The sequence below is a fragment of the Eublepharis macularius genome, chromosome 6, assembly GCF_028583425.1.
Source record: "Eublepharis macularius isolate TG4126 chromosome 6, MPM_Emac_v1.0, whole genome shotgun sequence".
Taxonomy (NCBI): Eukaryota; Metazoa; Chordata; class Lepidosauria; order Squamata; family Eublepharidae; genus Eublepharis; species Eublepharis macularius.
In genome coordinates this window covers 60,527,099-60,553,371 of record NC_072795.1, presented here as the reverse complement: position 1 = coordinate 60,553,371, position 26,273 = coordinate 60,527,099, and the positions used below count along the sequence as shown (strand labels likewise).

General features: G+C 44.2%; 1 protein-coding gene across 2 annotated transcripts in view; it reads right to left on the bottom strand.

Annotated features, from left to right (window-relative positions):
* The window catches only part of GIGYF2 (GRB10 interacting GYF protein 2), a 100,507-nt gene that overhangs the window by 64,944 nt on the left and 9,290 nt on the right, over positions 1-26,273 (bottom strand). For both annotated transcript variants that reach the window (XM_054982823.1, XM_054982824.1), the window contains exons 2-3: positions 15,266-15,322; positions 1,717-1,846 (exon numbers count right to left, since the gene is read on the bottom strand). In XM_054982823.1, coding sequence (XP_054838798.1) covers positions 1,717-1,846; positions 15,266-15,306 — 171 coding nt within the window. In that variant the 5' untranslated portion in view covers positions 15,307-15,322. The remainder of the gene's footprint in view (positions 1-1,716; positions 1,847-15,265; positions 15,323-26,273) is intronic.

The window sequence follows — 26,273 nt, the reverse complement described above, 5'->3', positions numbered from 1 at the left end:
GGGGGACTCTGAACTTCAAAATACAAATACTGCTGCTGTGGTAAAAACAAACAAACATGCAGAGCATACATTATTTTGTTTCTACTTTCATTTTCCATCTTGCAGTATTTACCCAGTCATAGCTATAAACCAAACATTTCAATTCTAGTTAATTGGTGTGTTAAACTACAAACAGAAAACCCAAGAGCCTCCCCCACATGATCCCTAGCACCCAGCACACAAATTACTGAAATATCTTTATGACCTCTGTCCCTGCAGAGCAAAACAGCTGGTTTGTGGATGGCTGCTATGGCATACCACAGCAGTTTTTCCTCCTCCGTCCCTCTAAATTAAGGAGATTGAAGTGCACTGGAGCAGACTGGAATATAGAATCTACTAACGTGGCAGAAAAAAGGAAATGGGTCTTAGATAAGACGGATAGTTGTGCTGTCAGGTGGGCAAATAGCAAACATTTGGGATCAGGATTTAGATTATAGAACTTGGAAGCTGCAAAGTAATGCTCGAACATGGGAGCAGCAACAGAAGGCTCTGGATTTGATGGGCAGAAAAGCGTAACAGGTTAGAAGAGGAGAAACAGATCCTGGGAAGAGGAAATGATGAGGATGTTTATTTACTTCTTACTTCTCCTTCTGGGATTTCAGCTGTATAGGTTGTCTAATGCTGAGTAGGAAATCTAGATTACTGGAAACTATGTTAGGGTAATACTGCAACTATATTAATGTCAGGTTTTTTTCATTTCCAGGAAATAGAGATTGAAGAATATGTCTGACTTGGCAGTTTTGTCCCTCCAGGTAGTAGGCTCCATTTTGGCATCAGGTTATTTGTCTAAAACTACAATCACTGAGACCGTTAACACACTGAAGTCCCAAATTTCCTCCAAGGAGACATTCACAGGATGATTCCAGTTTATTATTGCAATAACCCAGAAAAGGAGATGAAGACAAGAGGAACTGTTCCACAGTAAGCTTTATAAACTGAGAGTAGAGATTGGAAGCCAGGTCTCCAGTCCAAGGCTAACACTATTTACTATATAAAACTGAGTACTGGGGGTTAGAAGACCAAAGCAAAGCTTTAAAAAGAGGACATATAAACATTTTAGTAATCAAAAGCATGTTATTCAAATCCACAGCATAGTCTACCCATCTTCTAGAGAATTTTTAAGATCAGACATATATAATTTCTTCCAATACAGAAGAGCTGTGTCTCCTTGCATAACAATGAAAACAATTTACTTTACACATGTACTTGAACAGTGGGACACTAAGCATATAGTCAAAAGAAAATCACACCATTTAAAAAGTTACATATTTAGCATATTAAAAAAGAATAGTTTTTTTAAAAGCAAGTTTGTCCATCTTCAAGCTTTTCATATTTAAGTGTCTACATAATCTGTCCATTGAACATTAACTATAGTTCCTTGTTGGAATAATAACATTCAATACATTCCAACTACTGAATGTATTCGTTTATGCTGTGTTGACTAATAGAAACTTATGAATATGAATAGTTTGGATGTATTTTAGATTGTAAAGATTTGTATAGAATATAATAAATATGGGTTTTATTTCACTGCATGATTTGGTTTCAGTTCTCTCTGGGTATTTGATTTTTATCCTAGAGATAAGCACTGTTTTTCCCTTGATCAGGTTAGCATTTTTTATGGATTAAATACACCTCTACCCACATTTACCTACCAGCACGTCTACTGCTACTTACCTTATTATCTTTCAAGAAAAGTGCTAACATTTCTTCTCTCCCATAGCGGTAATCTGCTAATTTATACTTTGGCAAAGCTGGAGACAGAGGTGGAGATGTCACACTCCCACCACTAGACAAAGCTCGCAGCCTAAAACAAAAGAAAAAAGGAGATGAAAGTAATGATACTAGTTGCTTATATCAAATCAAGAGAATGGACCTTAAGAATACCAAGATATCAAACATAAATCCCTCATTATCGTACAGAAGCAGCAAGAGAAAACTATTTTACCTAACTTTAGATGGATTTGGTACTCATTCAATACCCTTAAATGCACTTCAGATAGTATGAGCACATACCAGGAGCCGTGATGGTTTTTGGTTTGATTTCAGGTAGGCTTCTGGTAGATTAACAGAAACTTGGTAGCCACTCAAGAACACCTGAACTAACCACAAGATCATTCACATTCCGAACAGTGCATGTGATGATGATTAATTCATCCTAACACTGCACCTATAATTAAACAAACTAGCCAACCGGATTTAGAAATATAAGGAAAAGGAGTAAGATGGCCAGGATCCAAAGAGCCACAAAACTAGTTTTAAGAGCTTAGAGGGCTTTACTCTTGGTTTTTTTCTTTAAAAGCAGCCTTACTTGTGTAATGTATAGGAAATCAGTTCTATAACCAAAGGGTGTTTCAAAAGCAATTTGTAGTATGGTATGAGAGGTCAACTGTACACAGGAAAAAAAGTGAAAACAATTCCAAACAGCTAGTAAAATAACAACAACAACAACAACAACAACAACATTCGATTTATATACCGCCCTTCAGGACAACTCAATGACCACTCAGAGCGGTTTACAAAGTGTTATTATTACCCCACAACAATCACCCTGTGAGGTGGGTGGGGCTGAGAGAGCTCCAGAGAACTGTGACTCTCACAAGGTCACCCAGCTGGCTTCAAGTGGAGGAGTGGGGAATCAAACCCGGCTGAGTCAAAGAGGCCTTTTAGGGATGGGAAAGGTGCTTATTCAGAAATATTTGAAACTGAAATACGCAATATAATGGGAAATCACCGTATGTTTAATTAAAAATACACGCATTCTCTTGTCCAGTCACACATACACACCCCAGTTGTCGTATTCCCTCTTCTAACCTCTCAGAGGATGGACACTAGTAGACTACTGTACTCTGCACTGGCTTGAAACCATAAAGGTCTAACCATCACAAATGCAGCTTGTCAAAGAACTCACTGTTTAGTATGTATATACTAATCTGTTGGTTAAAGGTCAGAAAGAAATGCTTTCAACAACATCTTTTAAGAGTCACAAAGACTAGCTGAGCATGCAGGAAGCACACCACAGTGCACAGAAATGCTATCCTCTTGCCTGCCTTTACCAAACTGTTTACCTTCACAGCCTGCTCGGCAATGGATTGCAGCATGAAAGCAGCAGGTCTTTCTACTGCCTGCTGCTTTCTAGCTCTTGAAGACAGAGAATATAGAAGCCTAGGCAAACCCAAAACGTATAAAATTGCTCTTATATCCATTCTGGTTGGGACCAGTGTGTGTTCTGCCATCATTACTCTTATTCTAAACCAGCTGTCCAAGTACTTGGAGTTACAGTAGGGAGATCTGCTCTGTTCAAATAGCACCCCCTCAATATTTCAGAAGAAAAATATAGGTTAAATATGGGTTTTGGTTCAAGCTAAGTTTGCCTGTCATAAACATAATGAATATGTACTTACTAATATCTTACGAAGCTCTTAACTTTGGCAGTTTAACTTAGTATAAATAAAAATTGATGTTTTATTCAGATGATCTTCTGAACTATAACGGGGATGATTAGGAACATGTCTCAGGATTGCCTGTTCCAGCAGCTCCCCTTGCACACACACTCTCTGCTCCATTTCTGGGTTGGTCTCTGATATTAATTTCCATGATGTCCAAACTAGACAACTGTGATTACCTACTAACCATAGCCACCAGATTTAGATGCTATACTGAACTCCAGTCACAACAACTTGGAGAAGGAGATGAGAGGAAGAAGCATGTGAACCTGCAGCACTTTCCCAATGCTCCAAACCACAGTTTGTAGGACCAACTGTGTAATATCTAAGCTGAGCTTAACTGGTTGCTAGGAGTAGGGAACACTTTGAGAACTTCCTCCACTCTTCGCTTAAATGGGCATCCCTTTTTAATCCCCTCCATTTCCACTCATCTATATGCAATAGTTATATGTATAATATCTGACCATGAGAGAGAAAGTTAAAGGTTTTGCTAAGTCAAGACAAATATAAAGCTTAATTTAGTATCTTGCTTCCACATTTTATATTTTGACAGTCACAAACAGAATAACATCTGAAAACAAAATCTTTCAGTCTTAATCACAGCACAGATACTCTCGATGAGCAGAAGTAGTGAGAATTGTGATTTGTCTTCTTTGAAAGGTTTATCACATCTGTACAATAGTACAAGCGGATTGACAGTCAACCTCCTAACTTGAATAAAAACAAGTCTAAGTTGCAGAACATGTAATCATTAGAAACTTAGAATACTGTTTGTAGTTTGCTGCCCCCTTGTGGCAATTGTTTTCATGTCATTTAAGTAAACTGTCCAAACCGGTAACCTTCCATTTTCTCATGAATTAACAACCTGACAAATTAAGCATGATAGAGAGTATGATTGGTATCTGAACAATCTCAGAATTTCTAAAGCAATTCATGTGTCAAAATTAGAATAGCTGAACCTAATTTTACCTCAAAATTGTTCTATTGCCCAGCCAAAGTAAAACAAAACAATGCTATAATTTATACAAATAAAAAGCTACTTATCTTCTCTTTTAATGGTATTTAACTTTTTACATAAACAATGCAGCCTACATGCCTTGGCCCTTTCATAGACTTGCTCCAAATTTTCAACAATATGCTAAATAGCTGGATTACATTCACTGGAATCTTCGTTCAAGTTCACAATTTAGTCTCTTAGTGAGGCATCACATGCACAGAATTCTCCACACTTGAACTCCCCTTTTTTACAAAAAGTGTATGCTTTGCAACTGTCAGGTGGCTGTCCTGCCCCTGAGAGGTAAAACAGTCACTCAGCTGTTTCATCCCTTGGCTCATGGGAGCACTGCCCCAGCATCCAATCACTTTTTAGAAGGGGGATGGAAAGCTGGAGGGAAACGCAGCCTCAGGGAGAGAGCAGTCAGTTGGGGTATAGCTCTGTCTGGTGTTGGGACAGAGGGGTTTAATTCTACCTCTGGGAGAAGACAGAGTTGTCAGGACTCAGATCCATCAGTCTGACTCTTGGGAAAGGGCTGGCTGGTGTGAGCGGAATCCTGTGCATGTGGAAAAAGTTCTAGTCAGGGAAAGCCTGTTTGTACTTGAAAGCATTAAAGGGAATTAAAACCACAATCTGAAAGCACAACTAGCTCAAATTTTGTGCCTCAGCCTGATTTCTCCTTTGAATGCTATGAGACCCAGGCTGCTGATCTGTTCTTTAAAAACCTGTACATAAATAAATCTTTGTTATTTTTATAAACCTCCTGCTTCAGTGATCTGAGTTCTTATTCACAAAACTTACCTCACAGCAGAGAGGTAAGTTTGCTACCATAAGAACGTTTAGCAACTGAGGGAGGTGTGCATCTCAAAACAAACCTGGGCTGTTTCCAGATGGCTTACCTGCACCCGGAACGTCGTGCCACGTTGCGGGGAAAACGCGAAATATAGCGTTTTCTCGCGCGAGTTTTGTGCAACGTCGCGCAAAACTCGCGTGAGAAAACGCTATATTTCGCGTTTTCCCCACAACGTGGCGCGACGTTCCAGGTGCAGGTAAGCCATCTGGAAACGGCCCTGGTTCCTCAAGTTATAGGAGGCTGTGTGGGTTTCTTCAGTTGGAAGAAAAGGCCTGTCACAGCCTTCTCTCCAGAATTACTTTCCAACTACAAGATACAGCAGTCAACTCTACAGCAGTCAACAAACACCCAAGTGGTATCTTCTCTCTTACAAAATAAAAGCAAGCCTAAAGGTATTATGATAAATAAGCAACAGCAGTGACAGCTCCTCCTTACAGCCTCTCTCCTAGAAACAGTTGTCCAGCATCCTGTTTCACATAGCAGCCAAACAACTGCCCTGGGAAGGCCAAGAATAAGGCACCCAGGCCTCCCCCTGAAGTTGCCTCTTAATACTGATATTCAGAGACTTGCTGTCTCTTTATGTGGAGATTTATGTGGAGATTCCCTTAACTCACCATGGCTAGTAACCCTTGATGGACCTAACTTCTATTCATCTGTCTAACCCTCTTCTAAAGCTATCTGTGATTATGACCAGCACTATGTTCACTGGCAATGAATGACAAAATTTAATCACTCATTCAGTAAAGTATTTCCTTTTGTCCATCCTGAATCTATTGCCCACTTCTAATATCTAGCATATTGGAAGAGGGGTACTTTCTCTATTGCATGCATGATCCCCTTTAGATACCTTTTTTCTAAACTCAAAAGTCTCAGATTCAGCAAATCAAAACACAGGTCCCTCATAAACTAGATAAGAAGGCCTTTTAATTGGATTGGCAAACCACAGTTGCATGGAAACCTGATTTATATTAATGATGGTTTGTTTCAGTGCATATGTAAAGCAAAATCACTGTTAATGTTTCAACAGGAGAAAGATTCATAGAATCATAGAGTTGGAAGGGGCTATACAGACCATCTAGTCCAACCCCCTGCCCAGTGCAGGATCAGCATAAAGCATCTCTGACAAATATTCATTCAGCCTCTTCTTGAAAACTGCCAGTGAAGGGGCGCTCACCACCTCCCTAGGCAGCTGATTCCACTTTTGAACTACTCTTACTGTGAAAAAGTTTTTCCTAATATACAGCCAGTACCTTTGTGCATGTAATTTAAGCCCATTGCTTCGAGTCCTAGCCCAAAGCCAGAAAATGTATGTTGAGAGATCTAAGGATACTGTGAAGTGGCCAGCTACCGGGGCCAGTGCTGCGCAGGTCCGTCGTGGCCGGGCAGCGGGAGCAGCCGGCTGGCGGGTCCTGGGAAGGGTTGTCCCTGCAGGGCCATGCCTGCGGCCCGTCAGCAGCTGAGGGCTCTAGCCCCTTTGGTGGCCTCAGAAGGGAGGGAGCCCCGACAGGGTTACCTCACCGCTGTATTCAGCTCCTTCCCGCCAAGTGACCGCCCTTGCAGCAGGACGAGCCACCGGGCACTACTTCCCCCTCGGCCAGGGGTATGTGAGCCCTTTTATCCCTCCCTCTAAAGGAAGGCCCTCCCCGCGCCCCAGTGTCCCGCCCCCACAGCTAACCCAATCACTTGTGCCAGCGCTGGCACCATTCTCCGGCCCCACCCGCACCCAGGTGCAGGCTTCGGAGAAGCCTCCTGGCCCTACCTCCTCTCCTCGGCCATGCTCGTGTCCCTCCCACAGGCGTCTGCTGGGGCCGGCTGGAGGGATCAGCCCAGGGGCCTATCCCTAGCTCTTGCTGGCCGTGGGTCCTGCCCCTTCTCCCTGCTCCGACGTGCCGCAGTGGCTCGGGAGGCCTTGCCCTTCCCGGGGCAGCCCCGCTCAGTATCGGGCCCACTAGTGCCAGCGCCAGGATGCTCGCAGCCCCCCTCTGCACCGCCGCCTCCTAGGGTCTTGTCGTCACTGTCGGCCCTCCTCCTCGGCGGCTGCGGGCGTGCGGCTCCCAGCGTTGCGACGGCCGCCACTGGGGCTGGGATGACCGGCATCCTGGCCTTCAGGCCCCCAGTGGCCTCGTTCCCCAGGTGAGCAGGACTGCCACGGCCTTCTCCTCAGGGTGCTGGGGGAGGGTCGTGGGGCGAGGTGGGGGAGTCCGGGGCAGCGGAGGAGCCAGTCCCTGGACACATACACTGAGGAAGGCACAGTAACAGTTAACTTAGTAGCAAAAACCTAAATATATGATTAAAGTTACTTAACTCCAAATATGATTTAAATTAATTTAATTTCTAAGTATCCAGGTGCTCCTCTGGGCTCTAGATTTAACTTACTAATATTCTATTAAAGAACAGTTTATATATGCTCAATCTGAGTAAATTTTTGCTACTGACTTATTAGTATCCTTAACAATATTTTAACCAATTATACTGTGTTGTATTCCAGAGAGCCTTAAACAGGCAGGGAGAGATGCCTATCCTATACAAAACATCTTAAAGGGGGTTCTGGAGGAGAAGGGGAAAAAGCTGGGATCCGCTTTGAGTTCCCATTAAGTAAATAAAATAAATAAAATAAAAACTACAGCATACCATAAAACCATAGGTATGGAGTGGAAAATGTTTCAGTGCTTTATTTTTCTCTAAGAAATTTTTAATTTCTATAGATTCATCTACTTGGATCCTCCAGAACTCTTCTATGAATAGAACAATTTCCTGCTGGGCAAAGTATTTCAAGGGCATTTTGTGCTGCACCAGGAGGGCAGAAATCAAACCTCACAGGTGGCAACTGTTCCATTCAATGAAACACTCCAAAGCAAGGGTTTCCTACTTTTTTGAGCCTGCATGGGCGTATTTGGAATTCTGAAAGAGGGTGGTGGGCTGCTGGAGAGTAAATACTATACTGTCTTTAAATTCTTACAAATGTTATTCCAATAGAAATATATTCACAGCTTTGTGCGGGAATTAACATTTAAATCAGAACTGATCTGATTTTTTTCCTCATTAAATATTTCAGTTCAACTATTTGTTGTTATTGAGATATAAAATTAACAGGCTGTACCTTCTAAATATGTTTATTAAATGTCAAATAAATATACTAAATTAGACCAGACTCTATTTACAGCATTGAATACATTTCCAGAAAAAAATCTAGAATAGTTTCTAATTCTAATTTCCCCTGAAAACCCAAATCGCTACATCCAATTATATCTTAATCTCTTAAATGTTTCTTGTGTCCTTTGGGAACTGCATCTCACATTTTGTTAGATACATTTCTTAATTTTAGACTTATAAGCAAAGTTAGCATAGACAGCTAAAATGGAAACATGTTTTGAGGCGCTGTTGAGTATGGTAGAAGTAGAGATATCTAGCACCTGGCAAACTTGGTTAACTTGCATGCAGGAATGCAGCTTGTCCCAGAGCAAGAGGAAGGAGCACATCCTGTGCCTGGTACCGATTGCTCATGCTGCTGTCAAATGAGAAGCCCCCATGTTCAGGAACTGACCAGAATGAGACTTGCTCCACTGCCATCTACTATCATATGAGAGCAGGAACCAGAGGCCAAAGGAACAAACAGCGTATCCAGGCCACAGGTGCTGTCTGCTCATGCTGCTGCCAAACGCAAGGTACCCTTGATCAGAAGCACAGCAGGACAACTGTCTGCTCCATCACCATGTGATAGCAGCAGTGGCAGAGAAGGCTGCAGACCCCACGTAGACCAGCACAGAGCAGGCAGTGGTGGATAGGGCTGTGCGCTTCGGTATTCACTCCAGGTAAAAATACCCGAAGTGAAGCCGATTCGGAAATATTCAGTATTTCTGAAGCGGGGCCAGCTTCGGAAATGCTGAAGCTAAGCTTTCCGAAGCGATACGGGTCGCTTCTGAAAGCTTCAGGGCAGCCGCGAGCGCGGGAAGTTTGAATAAGATTCCCATTGCCGGCTGCTTGCATTTGCAAGCAGCCGGTAATGTTTTGAAGTCTATTCAAGGCTTCCCGCGCTGGGCTTTGGAGAGGGGAGGGAGAGAAGGAGTGAGTGACTCCTCCTTCCCCCTCCCATCTCTGAAAAATTGGAGGGAAGCCTTGAATAGGCTTCAGGACTTTGATTGCCCCCCAAATGGCCCCCCCAAAGTGGAATCTGCCTGAAACTTGGGGGAGGGTGGGAGGACAGGTGGGAGCAGGTCCCCTGAAGGTTGGGGGCATTTTGCTGGCAAAATGCCACCCCAAGCCATGTAGAAAGGTCGCCTGTTTATCCCATAGGGAATGATGGTGAGTGGAGGAGGATGGGGGTACCTTCTTGGGGGGCCATAACATGGTCCCCGAAAGTCCAAACTTTCTAAAACTTGGGGGGTAGTTAGACAAGAGTTAGGAGAAGGTCCCCACCGAGTTTGGTTTGCCTCGGAAAGAAAATGCCCCCCCCCCGGTTCCTGGAAAGCCGGGAGCCAGTTCCCCATTGAAATTGACACCTGAATCTTTACGAAGCGGTATTTCCGAAGTGGCTTGCCACTTCGGAAATACCCTTATTCCGAAGCAGTTTCCTGATTCGAGTAAATCCGAATTGGGAAACCTGAAGCAACCTGCCTTTGCACAGCCCTAGTGGTGGAGTGGCTCTGGCCATACTCTGGCCATGGCTGCTGCTCCTTAGCGCAGTAAAACAAAAGAGGAACCTTCCACCAGAGGCTAATTAGTCACAAATGTGGCATACACAAGCTTATAATAATTCTCAAAGAATATAACAAGGCAGGTACACTGTCTAACAAAACATGAGCTTTATCTCTTAATTACAAAGTTCAGGCTTTTGCAACATAAATTTAATCTATTTATACAACAATGTTGTCTCATGCGTAAATTGCAAAATCAAAAGGAGAGTTCCCCCGAGGGAGGGGGGAACCGGGAGGGTTGAAGCAAACCGAGTTTTTACAGTACGTTTAAAACTTGCAAATCATATACTATCAGTTTTCAAGGGAAAATTGAACCATTTATAACCATATGGGGGGCATGGAGGTAGGCAGGGTCACATTGCAAAGGAATAGTCCTACCTTGCCATGTCCTATTTTGTCACTCCATAAAGCCCTTCAGCCCTCCTCCTCTTCTCCAACAAGACTTGCAGCAGCATCTTTTACACCCTTTCCCTTCAATGAAATGTGAACCAACTTGCTTAGGGGTAGGAACAATGTTTCAAAGCTTGTTTACAGCAAGGATCAAATTTGCTAGGTGGCTGCAAAAGGAGCAGTTCACATCTATCAAACCTGCCATGCTCCCATTCCCGTCTTGGGCTTCACAGCAAGTTAAGTAACTGGGCAGATCATTCTTTAGGATAGTGAGAAGCCCCCTTCTCCATCCATTTCCTTTCAAATGTTCAAACAGGTTAATAGTAATAAAATAGCTGTTCTGCTGCTAGCTGCAGAATAGGTAGGGTTATGAAAAAACAAGCAAAATTGATGTACTGTTCATGAAATTCTTTAGAAAGTCAGGTTTTTCTTTTGTGAGGCTGCTGCAGAACAGGGTTGCACTTACCTGTAACTACTGTTCATCAAGTGGTCTTCTATGCAGGTACACATGGGAAATGCGCATGTGGACATTCTAAAGCTCTTAAAGACGCAAAACACTCATCTAGCCTTTTCATGTGCTTTCCCCCCAGGCACGGCTATAAAAGGCAGAGTAAGCTGCTCCCTAAGCCACTGATGAATAAAGAAGGTAAGAAAAAAGAGCACACTATGGGGAAGGGGGGAGGGATATGTGCCTGCACAGAAGATGCAATGAATAACCGTTACAGGTAAGTGCAACCCTGTTTTCATTGCTGTGTCCTCTGTGCAGTCCCACATGGGAGATTAGCGTGCTAAATTGCCCAGGAGGTAGGCGTGAAGCTCTTTAATGGAAGAGACTCTTGAGGATCACTTTGTCCACAGCTGCGTCCCTTCTGGAGTCTACATCAATGGCATAAATACTTGATGAAAGTGGACACAGTAGTTCAGGTGGCCACCTTGGACAAGACCACTAGAGGGATGCCCAGCCCAAGTTGAAAGCAGACAAAACTGACTGAGCCCTTGTAGAATGCACTCTTACATGCAATGAGCATGGTTGTTTAGATAGTTTATAACAATTCTTAATGAGCAAAACTATCCAATTTGAAATGGTCTGGGCGGTGACCTTCGGATCCCTCTTAGGTCCTTTAAACGAGACAAAGATTAGGGTTCTTTTGGAAAGGAGCTGTCCTATCCAAGTAGAAGCACAAAGCCTGTTTTAATATCAAGGGTGTACAAAAGTCTCTCTGTGTCAGTCATAGGAGTAGGGGAAAACACTGGTAAGACAACTTCCTGGTTTAAGTTAAAATTGGAGACAACCTTTTGGCAGAAAAGGGAGGCTTGGACAGAGGACCACCTTATCTGCAATCTTAATGAAAGATAGGGCTTGTAATTCATTTACCCTCCTAGCCAAGGTGACAGCCAGCAGAAAGGCTGTTTTAGTAGTCAGAACTTTAAGGGAGCAGGTAGCTAGAGGTTCAAAAGGTTTATGAATCAGTGAAGCGAAAACCTAGGAAAGACTCCACTGGGGAAATCAGCCTAGATGCTGGAGGATACGTTTGTTAAACCTCTGAGAAAGGATTTGCCTTGTGTTTGTGCAAAGAGAGATTTTCCTTCATGGTAGGCAGAAATGGCCATTAGGTGGGCCTTAAGGGAGGAATCAGCCAAATTGTGGTCCTTTACCTGTACCATAGTGTAAAACAGGTGATAATGAGGCTAAGACTGGGTTTAGGTTGTTGTCTGTAGCCCAAATTGAATTTTTTTCCCATTTGGATAGGTATGATTTCCTGGTGGATGGTTTCCTAGCTTCCAACAGGACCTTCTGGACTGAGGAGGAAGAATTCAGTTCAAGGGAGATATGAACCAGGCTGTCAGTTTTAGAATGCCCAGGTCATAGTGGAGAACCACATCGTCCTGCAGCCAGTGCGGTGTTAGGGGAAAATTGTAGATTCTGCCTTGCGACATTTGGAATAGAGTAGCAACCAGGCTTGCCTCAGCAGTAAGGGGCTATTACAATAGTCAAGGAACCCTCCCTCATCATCTTGCTGAGTGTCAGCATCATAAGAGGAAGATGGGGAAATGCATACAGGAGGGTGCCCAACCAAGAGATTTGAAAGGTGTCCCCGAGAGAGGCCTTCCCCTTTCCTGCCCATAAGCAATATTGAGCACATTGTCTGTTGAGGTCTGTGGAAAACAGATCTATGGTAGGATATTCCCACATTGCAAAAAACAGGGTGTAGAAAGTTTGGAGTCAGTTTGATGTAGTGGTTAAGAGCAACAGGTCTCTAATCTGAACAACTGGATTTGATTCCTCACTCCTCCACTGGGTGACCTTGGGTCAGTCACAGCTTATTGGAGCTCTCTCAGACTCACCTACCTCATAGAGTAATTGTTGCGAGCATAATAATAATAACATACTTTGTAAACCGCTCTGAGTGGGTGTTAAGCTGAGTTATGTGGATGAACCATTCATAATTCTGGGACTAGGAGCTACTTAACACATCTGCCAAAACCTTGTCCTTGCCTGCTATGCGTACGGCAAAGAGAGAGACTCAATGTTGAATAGTCCATTCCCATATTAGCAAGGATTCCCAGGAGAAAACCAGGGAGCCACCTGATTTTGTCCACAATAAAATACTAGGAAAACACTCTGTTGGTACAACAAGATGGAACCTGTTCTACGGCCTGTTGCTGCAGCAATGACTGCACTTCCTCTAAAAGTAAAGCGGGAGGAAGTTGAGGATTGGACAGAGGAGGAATGTTGGGTGGAATTTTGTTGAACTCCAGATAGTACCTTTTTTTGATTATGTACAACACCCAAGCCTCATGGGTGATTGACTCCCACGCCTGTAAAGGAAGTGAATGGTTGACTGACATAGCAGAAGACAACCTAGCATCAAAAGCCCTGTTTATTGGACCCAGACTGATCCCTTGGAGACTGGGAACCATCCTTTGATTTAGCTTGGAAGTATCTCCTCCGAGGTAGAACATATGCTGAGGAAGAAGGCTGTTGAGAGCCTCTGGGCAACGTTTGCATTGGCTGGGGATAGAACCGACTGGATTTGTTGCTATAAGGTGCATATGCCCTTGGGGATTTGGGTAGAGGGGTGTAATATTCATCAACCTTACTGTTAACTTATCTTTAATATTTTTGAGTGCCTCATCCAAGGTAGACAAAAATAAGTCTGTCTGTTCAAAGGGAAGGCCTTCTACCCTCATCCTATGGTAAGGGGTGAGAGCCATGGTTCTGAGCTATTCATGTCTACATATTACAATTGTAGTTAGCAGTCCCCAGTATGTCTAGCCGTATTAATTTGTTGTTTGGAGAGCCTTAAAGTTTCTCCTTGTAGAATTTTTGCAAGCCTTTGTTTACCAACTGGAATTAGACTTAAGTATGGGCCTATCTTTTCTCTTAAGAAAAACTCATAGCGGGTCATGATAACCTCATAATTACTGATTCTAAAAGTTAAGGCTGCGGAAGCATAAACCAGTGCCATACTGTTTTTGAACATCTTAAGTCTATGTTAAAAACTGAGCCATTGTTGGGGGCGCCTGACTGTGCAAACCTTTACTCTATTCACAGATGCTTCAAATATAGGTATTGGTGCAGTGTTAAGTCAGTGTAGGGAGGATGGACAGCAACATCCCATCCTATACCTCAGCAAGAAGCTGGTGGACATCTTGCTATCATTGAGGAATGCTTAGCCATTGTATGGGCCATAGGAAAACTAAAACCATACCTGTGGGGAAGAAAATTCACTTTGTGCATGGATCACTTGCCTTTGCAGTGGTTGAATAAAGAACACTAATAGTAAATTAATTTGGTGGAGCTTACAACTCCAGGATTACAATTTCAATATGATACACATTCAAGGAATGTAGATCATAGCAGATGCACTCTCCAGGAACCTTTGAAAGGTTAAGGTTTTGCTGAACCAAACTATGTATATATAAATATTTATGTAAAAGGTTGAATTCTATTCTTGTGACTGTAAAATTCTGAAATGTGTAACAGTTAATGGTGTTTAATATTTCCTTTGCACGTTTCACCCCATTGTTGTGGATGGACTTGCAGAACCTAACCTAGCACAGTGTTCTTTAAGGGTGGGACATATGACAGAATGGGCTTTTAAATGAAAGGTTTACTTAAGTGCAGCACCCAGAGAATGGAAGGGAAAGGGTTAAAATACTGCCTGAATGGAGAATAATTGACAGGCTGCTCCTTCCTCTCTGTGATTGACCAGTAAGAAGATAACAATTGGTGCTGACAGAATTGTTGGAGGAGTTGAAGTTTGGACAACTTAACGCCCAATCAGAGCGGTTTACAAAGTATGTTATTATCATCCCCACAACAAAACACCCTGTGAGGTGGGTGGGGCTGAAAGATGAGAGAGCTCCTAGAAGCTGTGACTGATACAAGGTCATGTTGCTAGCTTCAAATGGAAGAGTGGGGAATCAAACCCAGTTCTCCAGATTAGAGTCCCGCGCTCTTAACCACTACACCAAACTGGCTCTCTTGGCCATTTTGGAGGGGAAATCTGCCTCAAAGTGGTGGTGGTGGTGAGTGGGGCTTACATTACAGGAGCTTTAGAACATCCACGACTGGCCTGTGCATGCACAGTTCCCATGTGGGACGGCACAGTAGACAAGACAATTAACAGTTTGATTTCTTTCCCTTCAAAGATCCATGACAACTTTTGTTCAGAGTTATCTGGAAGACAAAATGATGTTATGTGTGCAAGCAGGGCTGGGGAAGGCCAGCTTTAGACTCATGGACCTCAAACACAGGTATAAATGCCAATGTTATACAGGTAAACCAGACATTAGCAAAATTGGGGGGGGGGAGACTTTAACACACACAAAACAAGAAACTCACCATTCAGGCCCAAAGTTCAGTGTCTGAGTTTCCGCTGCCATTTTTTAAAAAGTAAACCTGAAAAAGAAACATAAGATCATGCATTAGAAATCTTGTTTCAACATACAAAAAGTTTAAGCTGGATGCCAATTACAGAAGCACTCCACTAAATTATGTTCAGAAGGAAGAAGGAGTCCTTGCTTTCAATTTTCCCTCCTTTCCCAAAGGGAGAGAAAGGGTTGTGGGGCTGCATTCTCTGATCACCATCAATTATAAAAATGTCTATAATATTTAAGTCTTTGCCCCTTAGGCTCACAATCTGAAACATATGAAACAAACCAAGTGCAAGTGCCCAGAGGGGAAGTCACTGGATTGGGATCAGACTGTAGGCGGAGGAAGGACTATTTTTTTCCTCCCACAGTTCTGCTTTTACAGCAACTTCTTAAAAAGCAAAGTGCTCTGAATCAAATTCTCACACAGACCATTTCTTGCTGGCTGAAATTCACCCTCTCCAGGTCAAAATATGGAAGTAATAGGCAAGTAAAATCATTATTTGAAAAACTCTCATAAGCTCTATAAACTCCAGTTATATTTCTGGGGGTTCATAAATGTTATCTTGGCTGGCTTGACATATTTTGTGATCCCCACTGACCCATCCTCTCCACTAAGTATTCTCTATCTACCAGTGAACTTGGGGGAAGTTCTTCCAATTATGTCTCATAATGTTCTAGGCTTTGGAGTGGGCAGAAAATCCGTATTTCTTTATGCTCTACATGTCAGCAATACAAGATGAAAAACTCCTCTCTTTCCAACAAGCAGAGGAGAGTTTCTGATAATATACCGGGCTTTTTAGCAGGCAGAAACACTTCTTCCTGCTCCAAAACTCAGCAGTACAACATGAGAAATCCCGCATTGACTCAGGAGAGCAGAAGAGAGGTTTCTCATGTTGTGCTGTTGAACAGGAGCCCTTGTCCGGTTAACTAGACCTCATGTTTAGGATAAGGAGACCTAAACATTAGAAATACACTTTCCTAACATGTATAAATACAAGGTTCCTTATTAATTAAATCTTTCTCATCTGTTCCAACTTGAAAGCCTAGACTAGCATCAGTATTTGAAGTGTCAGACGGACACGCTTGTCCTTTTCCTATGGATCGATTCAGACTGATCTTGCTGATGGGTGCTGACAGGGCCCTTGGAGGTGTGAGAGCTACCAACTACACTCTTGATCCGCGCCCATCCTGGCTTGAAAAATCATGCCAGGGAACATAGTTGAAACCTCTGATTAAAATCATTAATGCCTCATTGACTGGGATTGTTCCCCCATACTTCTTTGAGGGAAGCAGTTATTAGACCTCTCCTTTAAAAACTTCCATTGGCTGGGGATGACATGGTAAACTATAGGACAGTCTCCAATTTGCCTTTTTTTTAAGGAAAGTGATAGAGGTTGTAGCGGTAGAACAGTTCTAGGGGTTCCTGGGTGACATGTTTGTCCTCGACCCATTTCAGTTGGGTTTGGGTATGGTTTTGGAACTGAAGTGCCACTGATTACACTGGTGGACAATCTGTTTAAAGCTTAATACAGGTTAGTCTTGCCTGCTGATATGGTTAGATCTTTCAGTAACTTGACCACTCCATCCTTATTTATCAGCTGGCATACTAAGCTGGTATTAAAGGAATAACTCTTTTGTGGTTTTGGCCTTTTTGTTGGATTGGACAGAGTTTTCACCAGAGAATTGGGTTGTGCCGTGTACTGTGGAGCACTTCAGCATTCCATTTTGTTAATTATATTCTGTATTTGTATGAGGAGATCTCTGGGAACTTCGGGGTTGGAAGTCATCAATATACAGATGACACCCAGCACATGCGTCATCTAATCCTCAAAACGTGTCCATTCTGGCTCTGAACCAGTGTTTCAGGGCTGTGATCAAGTGGCTAAGGCAGAACAAGCTGAATCCAGATAAGACAGAGGTAACACTATTTGAGAATGCTGATGCTTGGGAAGGTTTGGATCCACTGATGGAGTGGAGCTTTGCATATGCAAAGCAGGTTAAGAACCTGGGAATACTCATGGACCCAGACAGTTATTTGAAAAGCAGGCTCATGGGGTGGCCTTTTACTAGTAGCAATCTGGTTTACTAGCTCTCTCCTTCTCTAAACACAACTGACTTGGCCATGCTAATCCATACTACTGTAACCTCACAGCTGGTCTACTCTAACATGTTCTATATTGGGCTGCCCTTGAAGGCAACCCAGAAACTGCAGCTGGCATAGAATGTTGACTATGGCCTAAATTACCACTGTGAGAATGCTTTCTCATCAACAAGTGCAACTGTCTGCCTTCTCCAGCAGCCCAATGAGCTACTACTGGGGGATGAGGGACTTCCAGGAATAGCAGCCAAGTCTCCACTGGGAGGGAGAAATTGGCAGAAATCACTACCTACTTCCACCCACAGAAATGTTAGACAGGATCCAAACCTTTGTCACAATAGTACCATGTAAACAAATATATACAGTGTAATATCTATGGTTCTCTTAAATCTAAAGGCAAACAACAATAATGTTCCTTTGTTCCTCACAGAAAGAATTCCTATATGGATGCTCATTCAATAACTGCAAACAATACCTTTCATTTGCGAAATCTCAAGCTACCAGAACTCTCAAACACAATACTTCATAAAAATGGAGACAGCTCACATTTTTAGTTACAAGCAATACACGTGTTTGCATGCATCAGTCCCAAACCTCTCACAATTCCATGATGTGGAACTTAATTAGAGCTCCAGTAGACTTTATGGACAGTACTCAAAAGCTTGCAATTAAATCTCCTAAGAATTAGATCTGTTTCATTATTTTTTTTTACTTCTGCCATTTCCTTCTTTTAGATTTCATTTAAAAAGAAAATATGTAAAAATATTATACAAATACTAGATAGGAAATTGAGTTGAGACTTATACAATCTTATATAGACAATACATACAGAATTGTTTTGAGACTTGTACAAGCACTACATTTAAACTTACATTGAACTGATAAAAGAGTACATTCAAAATTTACCATACCTTAGTTGCATAATAGTTCTCCTTCCCTCTCCTTGGTTAGTTTTACCTATACAAACTACAATATCAGCTTTTTTCTTTTAATTCTTGTCTTTATACTATGTTGCCTTAATTAAAGTTAATTTCTACTTAAGTAATCAAAGAAATCCATTTCCCCCAAAATTCGGCTATCAGTCTATTATGTAGATAGGTAGTCAGTTTAGCCATTAATGCATATTCATGAATCTTATCTCTCTACTCTAATACATCAGGACAGATATCTATTTTCTATTTCGCTGCAAATAATATTCTTGCTGCTGTCACCATGTAATGGAAAAGATCTCCCTGTTCTTTTCTAACATTAGTTGGTAGGATATTTAAGAGCATATTTTCTGGACTTAATTCAAAACTTAGTTTGAGAATCTTTGGCATCTCTTCATGTATCTTTATCCAATATTTTCGCATTTTCTTACAGGTCCACCACATATGATAAAATGTTGCATTCACACTTTGACATTTCCAGCAGTGTCCACAGTAACCTTTACTAATTCTCACAATGTCTTTAGAAGTGTACCATCTGAAGAACATTTTATACCAATTCTCTCTCAGTAACTGACAGTCTGTAAATTTTATGTCCCTAGTCCGTAAGTTTTCCCATACGTTCACTAGGATAGTTTCTCCAAAGTTTTCCATAAATTTTATCATACAAGTTTTTACTTGCTCCATTTCTGTATGATATTGCAGTAAGATTTTGTATATCTTCCCCAAGATATGCTTCAGATCTCCAGATACGGATAGTTCATAATTGCATTTTTTCTCTCAACCTTGCTTAAGAGTTTGTTCCTTTAATCTTGATACTGTTTGATGATACATCAGCCATGGAATATTTTTGCCCTGAGTTTGGATTTCTTGCCAGGTTTTCACATTTCATTATTATTAAAAACTAGTAACAAAGCCCGATGTGGGAAAAAATACAAGGGCTCTAGAAAGGGGAGGGCAGGCAGGCGGGCACTGCCTCCTCCTCCATGACTGATCCCATCTGGGTGAAGGAGGGGCAAGTATTGCCAGCTGCTCTGTGCCTGACCCTGGCCAGATGAAGGGGGCGGGCATTGCCACCTGTTCCGCTCCTGATCTTGGCTGGGTGAAGGGGGGAGGGCATTGCTACAGCTCAGCTCCTGATCCTAGCTGGGTGGAGGGGGGCAGACATTGCCACCTGCTCTGCTCCTGACTCAAGTTGGGTGAAGGGGGAGTGAGCATTGCCACCTTCTCCTGATCCCAGCTGGGTGATGGTAGGGCAACAAACAACAAGGCAAATCCTGGTAATACCGTGGACAAAAAGTGGAAACCCATCCGGGAAACTGAAAAATATCTCTATATATTATACTGGCATGTGATTGACAAAAATACATGTGACATTCATATACTCGTACAAAAGGTGTTTTCATACAGTCATAATCTATTCACGTCCAAAAATCTAAAAGATTCTGCACAGACTCATAGTCCTGTTCCAGTCTGCTTCATAAATCAACAAGCGCTCCAGGCATATGCAAAACGGTAAGTGTATGTCCGTTTGTAACAATGTCTTAATTTTTCATTTCTTTATCTTTTCTCTTCCAGGTGCCTCACAAGATGTTATATAAGGATCCAACAAGAAGCAGCCCTAGCTGCGGCCAGCTATACGGCAGATTTCGTCTTCTCGACTTCCTCAGGGGCTGTAGGATCACCTGAATCAATAGGAAAATTTCATGCAACCCAGAGAGTGACACAGAAGCTATATAGATTTTTGAACGTGAATAGATTATGACTGTATGAAAACATGTATTTTTGTCAATCACATGCCAGTATAATATGCAGAGATATTTTTCAGTTTCCCGGGTGGGTTTCCACTTTTTGTCTGGGGTGATGGTAGGGGGAAGGCACTGCCACCTGCTCTGCTCCTGATCCCAGCCGAATGATGGCAGGGGACAGGCATTGCAACCTGCTCCACTCCTGCTCTCAGTTGGGTAAAGGCAGAGGGGCAGGCATTGCCACACGCTCTGTGCCTGATCCTAGCTGGGTGAAGGAGAGCAGACACTACCGCCTGCTCCGCTCCTGATCCCAGCTGGGTGAAGGTGAGGGTGGGCATTGCCACCTACTCTGCTCCTGATCCCAGCTGGGTGAAGGTGGGGGGGTAGGCATTGCCACCTGCTCCACTCCTGATCCCAGCTTGGTGATGTGGGGCTGGCATTGCCACCTGCTCTGCATCTGATCCCAACTCAGTGAAGGTAGAGGGCAGGCATTGCCACCTGCTCCGCTCCTGATCCCAACTGGCTGATGTGGGGCTACAATTGCCACCTGCTCCACATCTGATCCCAACTCAGTGAAGGCGGGGGCAGGCATTGCCATCTGCTCTGCTCCTGATCCTAGTTGGTTGAAGGCAGGCGGGCGGGCATTGCCTGCTGCTATGCTCCTGATCCCAACTGAGTGAAGGCGGAGGCAGGTATTGCCACCTGCTCTGTGCCTGATCCCAGCCTGGGCTTCACTCCACGGTGCACTTTCAGAGGGACAGGTTGCCTCTTCTGGGCTTCCCTCCACAGCAATGCCCTCTGTAGGCGCAGCAGGATAGGAAATTAGTTGTCTGGAACACGGTTAGCCTTTTATATAGTAAGATGGAGGAAGCACTGAGTATCTTTTGTTAATTTTTTTTAATTGCCTGCCAAATCTTTAATATCCTGAAACATTGGCTTTAATCCTATTTAACATGAACAGAAGTAGATTTTTTGATCTTCCACCCTTCTTGTGCAGTTTGCTTTTGCCCCACTTTGAAATAGTAGGGAAACAAAGTAGGAATCTACAATAGCAGGTGGAATTAATGAAGGTTTCCCCCTTTCCTACTGGCAGAAAGCAAGAGAGATAGGATCCAAGTTATAATTTATATTGCATAAAGACAGTACTAGAACAATTGAAAAAACTCCTAATAGTAAGCTTGGAGACAAGGTGAATTTCACCTAACCAAGGTTACAAGTGACACAGCTGCTGTACAGATCTCTCTTCTGCAATTAATAATCCTTGCAGTACTAGTCTATGAAGACTGTAATTTATCATAGTCATGCCACTGGAAAAACCAAAACTTGAGTCCATAGTTCTGAATACAACCACAAAACTCAATTTTGAGCATGGGATTTTATAAGCTTATGATAATTTTCAATAATACATTTAACTGGGAAATATTTATGTTATATTGTCGAAGGCTTTCACGGCCGGAGAACGATGGTTGTTGTTGATTTTCCGGGCTGTATTGCCGTGGTCTTGGCATTGTAGTTCCTGACGTTTGAGAGATCCCTGTCTTTCGGTGCTATACCTTTGAAGATGCCAGGCACAGCTGCTGGTGAAACGTCAGGAGCTACAATGCCAAGACCACGGCAATACAGCCTGAAAAATCCAGAACAACCAATATTTATGTTGATGACTCAGTTATTATGGTATAGAAATTACAAAAAAAAATCCAGTTTAATCACAACTAACAAGTTATCTGTTAGCAGTTCTTATTAATTAGGAATGGAAACAAATTTGTGAATAAGTTCCTAATGGTTACAAGCTGTCAGGTTCCAATGCAGGCACCGCAGTGCTGTAAGCCAGCGCACCTGACTTCGATTCCAGGCAGCCACCAGGAATATTGCAGGGCCTTGCTCTGTGGCAGGAAAGGGGTTATACCTCACCCTCGCTCCCTCTCAACCCCCTTGCAGGCCTGCTCAACCTGGCTGACTCCTTGCTGCCTCCTCCTGCTTCCAGCTCGTTGCTCCTTCCTTTCTTCAGCCCCTCCGCTCTTCCTCCTTCCATTTCTCTCGCTCTCCTTCTCTCTCCTCTTCCACTCTTACACAACACGCCATCCTCCTTCTCCCACATCCTGCTCCTAACTCACCACACTCCTACACAACCCACCATGCCCTGTGGGTGGATTCTCCTTATATCCTTTCCCCTATTCCCAGCTCCACCTGCCAGCCCCGCCCCCCTCTGCACTCTAGCCATGGATGTCTCAGGCAGTCACGCCTGGGTTTTCTCTGCTGGCTGCCCTGATCAGTCACAGCTGTGCTTTCCTGGCTGGCTGCCAAGCTTTCCCTGCTGAGTGCCTCAGGTCGCCACACCTGGGATGGCTTTGCTCCCAACTTTTCCTGGTCCTGGCTAATCCCCTCTAGCTTGCCTGGAGGCTGGGGCATGGTCCTGAGCTGTCTTTGCTGCTGCTTTTCCTCCTCTTCCAGTAAGGTTGCTGGCTGACTTGTTGGTTGATTGCCCCTGCTCCCTGTACCTTCTCCCTCAGGTTTATTTCCCTCCTGATGGTCCTCCCTCTCCCTGCCTGAGCTCCTAGCCTCCCACAGTAGGGTGGGGCTAGCTGGCTTCCACCTGCCCCTTCTAACCCTCTGAGGCTTGGGTGCTTCTTTCCCTCCCTTGGGTGCTGGCAGGTTCTGGCCTTGGGAGTCTGTTGGGGCAGCTGAGCAACTGTCTCCTGTCCCCTTCTCCAGGCAAGTCCGGGGGCTGAGCATCAGACCCCAGACACAAGCCTACCCATTTTTTACTAACCTACATGGTTATACATAGCATTTTTGACACAAACACATGGGAGAGGAAAAATTCTCATCAGCTCTACATGACTCTTTCCCTATATCTAATTCTCAACATGGCCAAATCTGTGGGTGCTTAAATAAGGAGATTGGAGCCATGAACTGACAAATCTTTCTACAAACATGAAAAAGCCCCAGGTTTGTAGAAAACTCTAAAATCTTTAAAAAAACAATGGTGTTAGGCAACCACAACAGTTTGGTTAACTTTCAAAACTTGGTTTTTTTCAGTAAAAAGCAGGGCAAGAGGCAAGGACCCTTCAGGGCTGTTTGGGCCTTTAAGGGAGGATTTGTACGGAGTCTGAGACTCAGCCCCCGGACTTACCAGGAAGAGGGGGTGGGAGAAAGTTGGGAGACAACTACCCAGCCACCCCAATGGACACCCTGGGCCAGCACGGACCAACAATAGAAGGGGGGAAAGAGGCACCCCAGTCACAGGAGGGTGAAGCAGCTCCCAAGCCCCAGAGGGTCAGAAGGAGCAGGTGGAAGACAGCTAGCCCCACCTTCCAGTGGGAGGCTAAGAGCCCTGACAGGGGAAGTAAGGACAGCCAGGAGGGGACCAGGGTAGAGGGAGAGGCACAAGAGATAGGAACAGCAAGCCATCAGCCAGACAGACAGCAACCTTACTGGCAGGGCAGCAGAAGCAGCACAGGGCCACACCCCAACCTGCAAACAGGGAGGAAGGGAATAATAGGGACCAGCTGAGGATGCTGGCAGCTCCAAACAGAGAAGGCTTGGCAGCCAGTCAAGAGAGCACAGCTGTAGCTGCCCAAAGCAGCCAAACTAGCTACCCTAGGTACAGCTGCTTGAGGCAGCCAAGGCCAATGCTAGAGGGCAAAAGAGGGGTGTGGCTGGCAGGTAGGGCCAGGAATGAGGAAAAGAATATTAGGGAAGTCCACCCACAGGGCATGGAGGTACTACTCTCTCGTTCCATCATTGTTCTAAGTTCCACCGGTGCCTCAGCACCGTGCCTACACGGTTCTTTGGGTAGTCCTTGAGGTTTCTCAGGAGCTCCTGTATCCTCTCCATCTGCCATGGTGCAGGTAACCAGGTTAAGGGCTCTGGTTCTGAAGGTACTTTGAGACTTCAGCCAAAATGTAAGGTCTTGCCAGTTGTTTTCCCCAAGCACTTCACTGCATCACTCAGGTGTATGAGTTAAAGTTACTTTATTAAAGAAGAATACCAGTATCAAGATGGTCAGACAGGATCATTGGCTGAAGTGACTCAAGGTAGCAAAGCAAGGTTAATTATAGGACAAAGTCCATGCTTCCAGTGGGAAAGAAAGTCCATTAGGATTTTGGTGCGCTGAGCCAGGAAAGAGGGGAGGAGGGAAAGGATAAGCTCTGCTCAGCCTCTTAGAAGGTTGGTGCAACCTCGGCTGGAACAAGGGCACTCGGGCCATTGCTGAAGGGGGGACCGCAAAAGGGTGGAGAGTTCCCAGCCCTGCCACCACCTGGGTGGCGCAAACTGGAGGCTCGGTTCGATGGTGATCCTGAGAAGCTAGGATATTTCCTGGTGCAAGCTGCAGAGTTTCTCAGGGAGTGGGGGCACACCTTCCCAGATAAAGCCAGCTGAGTAAGCTATTTACGATCCCGGCTGGAGGACCCCACAGCGAAGTGGTATGTAACCCTGTACATCGCTCGAGCCCCAGAGTTGAGAAGTGTGGAGGCTTTTGTCCAAGCGTTGAAGGAACAGTTCGAGGGCCCTCTCGAGGAAGAGAGGGCAAGGTTCAAGTTGAGAAGTCTAAAACAGGGCATGTGGTGTGTGAGAGAGTATGCCGCGGAATTCCGGCAGTATACAGCCAAAGTAAGAGACTAGACTGAAGAAGGAAGGATCAAATTCTTCAGGGTGGGCCTGAACCCAGACTTGGTGGCCAAGGCAAGATGACCTCCGGATCCTGCTGGGGTGGAATCAGCTAGCCTATGAGATCGAGAATCAGGACCATGTGGTCAAGCTACTGCAGATGTAGCACCAAGTGGATCAGCACAGACCCCCCCTCAGCTGCCGGGGCGTGAGAGAGGAAACACTCCAGAAGCCTCCTTCCAGTGGCAGAGCAAGCTCTCCACCTTAAACGGGGCCTCTGCTTGCAGAGTGGGAGGGTGGGCCATTTCGACACTGCCTGCCCGGGGCTGAGAACAGAAGCCCCAAAGAGAGGGCACAAGACTTGGAGGAGCCCAGTGGAACCTTCAAAGGCCACTAAGAAGCCGACACGGCCGAGAAATGAAGCCACCACCACTCTGTACTCTCGGGTACAGAGGGAAAAAGAAGATTCCTGCCAAAATGTCAGTTCTAGGGACGGTAGTCCATGGCAGATAGACCCCCAAACCGCTCACAGCAAGCACTCCAGTGCATTGGATGAAAAGGTTTTATTTTAGAGATCCAGTAAGTTCATGGGTACATCCATAGATGGGTAAGTTGGCAGGAATGGGGATACAAGCATAGGCACTTTGATATAAGGAGCATGATTCCCCCCTCCCCTTGAGCAGTTAGCAACTAGGTGCGAAAATCCTAAAAATCTCACGAGAACACAATAGCTTTGTTTGGACAAAGAAAAGTAGAAGATTACAAGGAACCAAACTCCCTCTGTCTCCTGTGAAAAGTTACAGTACAGCTGCAAGGTCAAGCATACTTTTGGAGATAACAAGATGACTACTCTCTTAGCATTTGTACTTTCGTTTTTAGGCAGGCTAAGGATGGCATGATTATAATGGTTACATTATATGAGCATGACATGAAAATACACAGGTACAGTATGATCAGATCAATACAGAGAGCAGAGAATATAGGAATGGCATGAATAAATAGTATGCAGACATGACACAGGGGGAGCAGCTGAGCAAGAAGCTGGGATGGAAATATTTGGGACCCTTCGAGGTCATTCAGGTGATCAATGATGTGACGGTGGAAGTAAAACTGCCAAGGAACCTAAAAAATGTTCACCCTGTATTTCATTTCAGCCTCCTGAGGAAGGCTCCGTGCCCTGATCTGTGGCACCCAGATCCGGAGGTCCCACCCCTCCTCATTGTGAATGGCCAACCTCACTACCAAGTTGAGGATGTTTTGGACTCTAAATTGAAATGTGGGAAATTGCATTACTTAATTCAATGGGTTCATTTCAACAAGAGTAATGTGGAGTGGGTAAAAGCTTCTGATGTGAATGCTCCAAAGCTTGTACGTCAGTTTCACAAGTAGTACCCGGAGAAACCCGGGGGGGTCACTTTAGGAGAATCTTGGGGGGGGGGGCAGTATGTCAGATACGTCTCCAGCATATCTGTCATGAGTTATGGATTTTTTACTGCAGTGTGTAGTGTACCTCTGAAAACATGCAGAGGGAACCTGTTTTGCTGACTGGCTGCTAGATGCTTATCTTGCAGGTGTTTTGGTTTCCATTTCCTG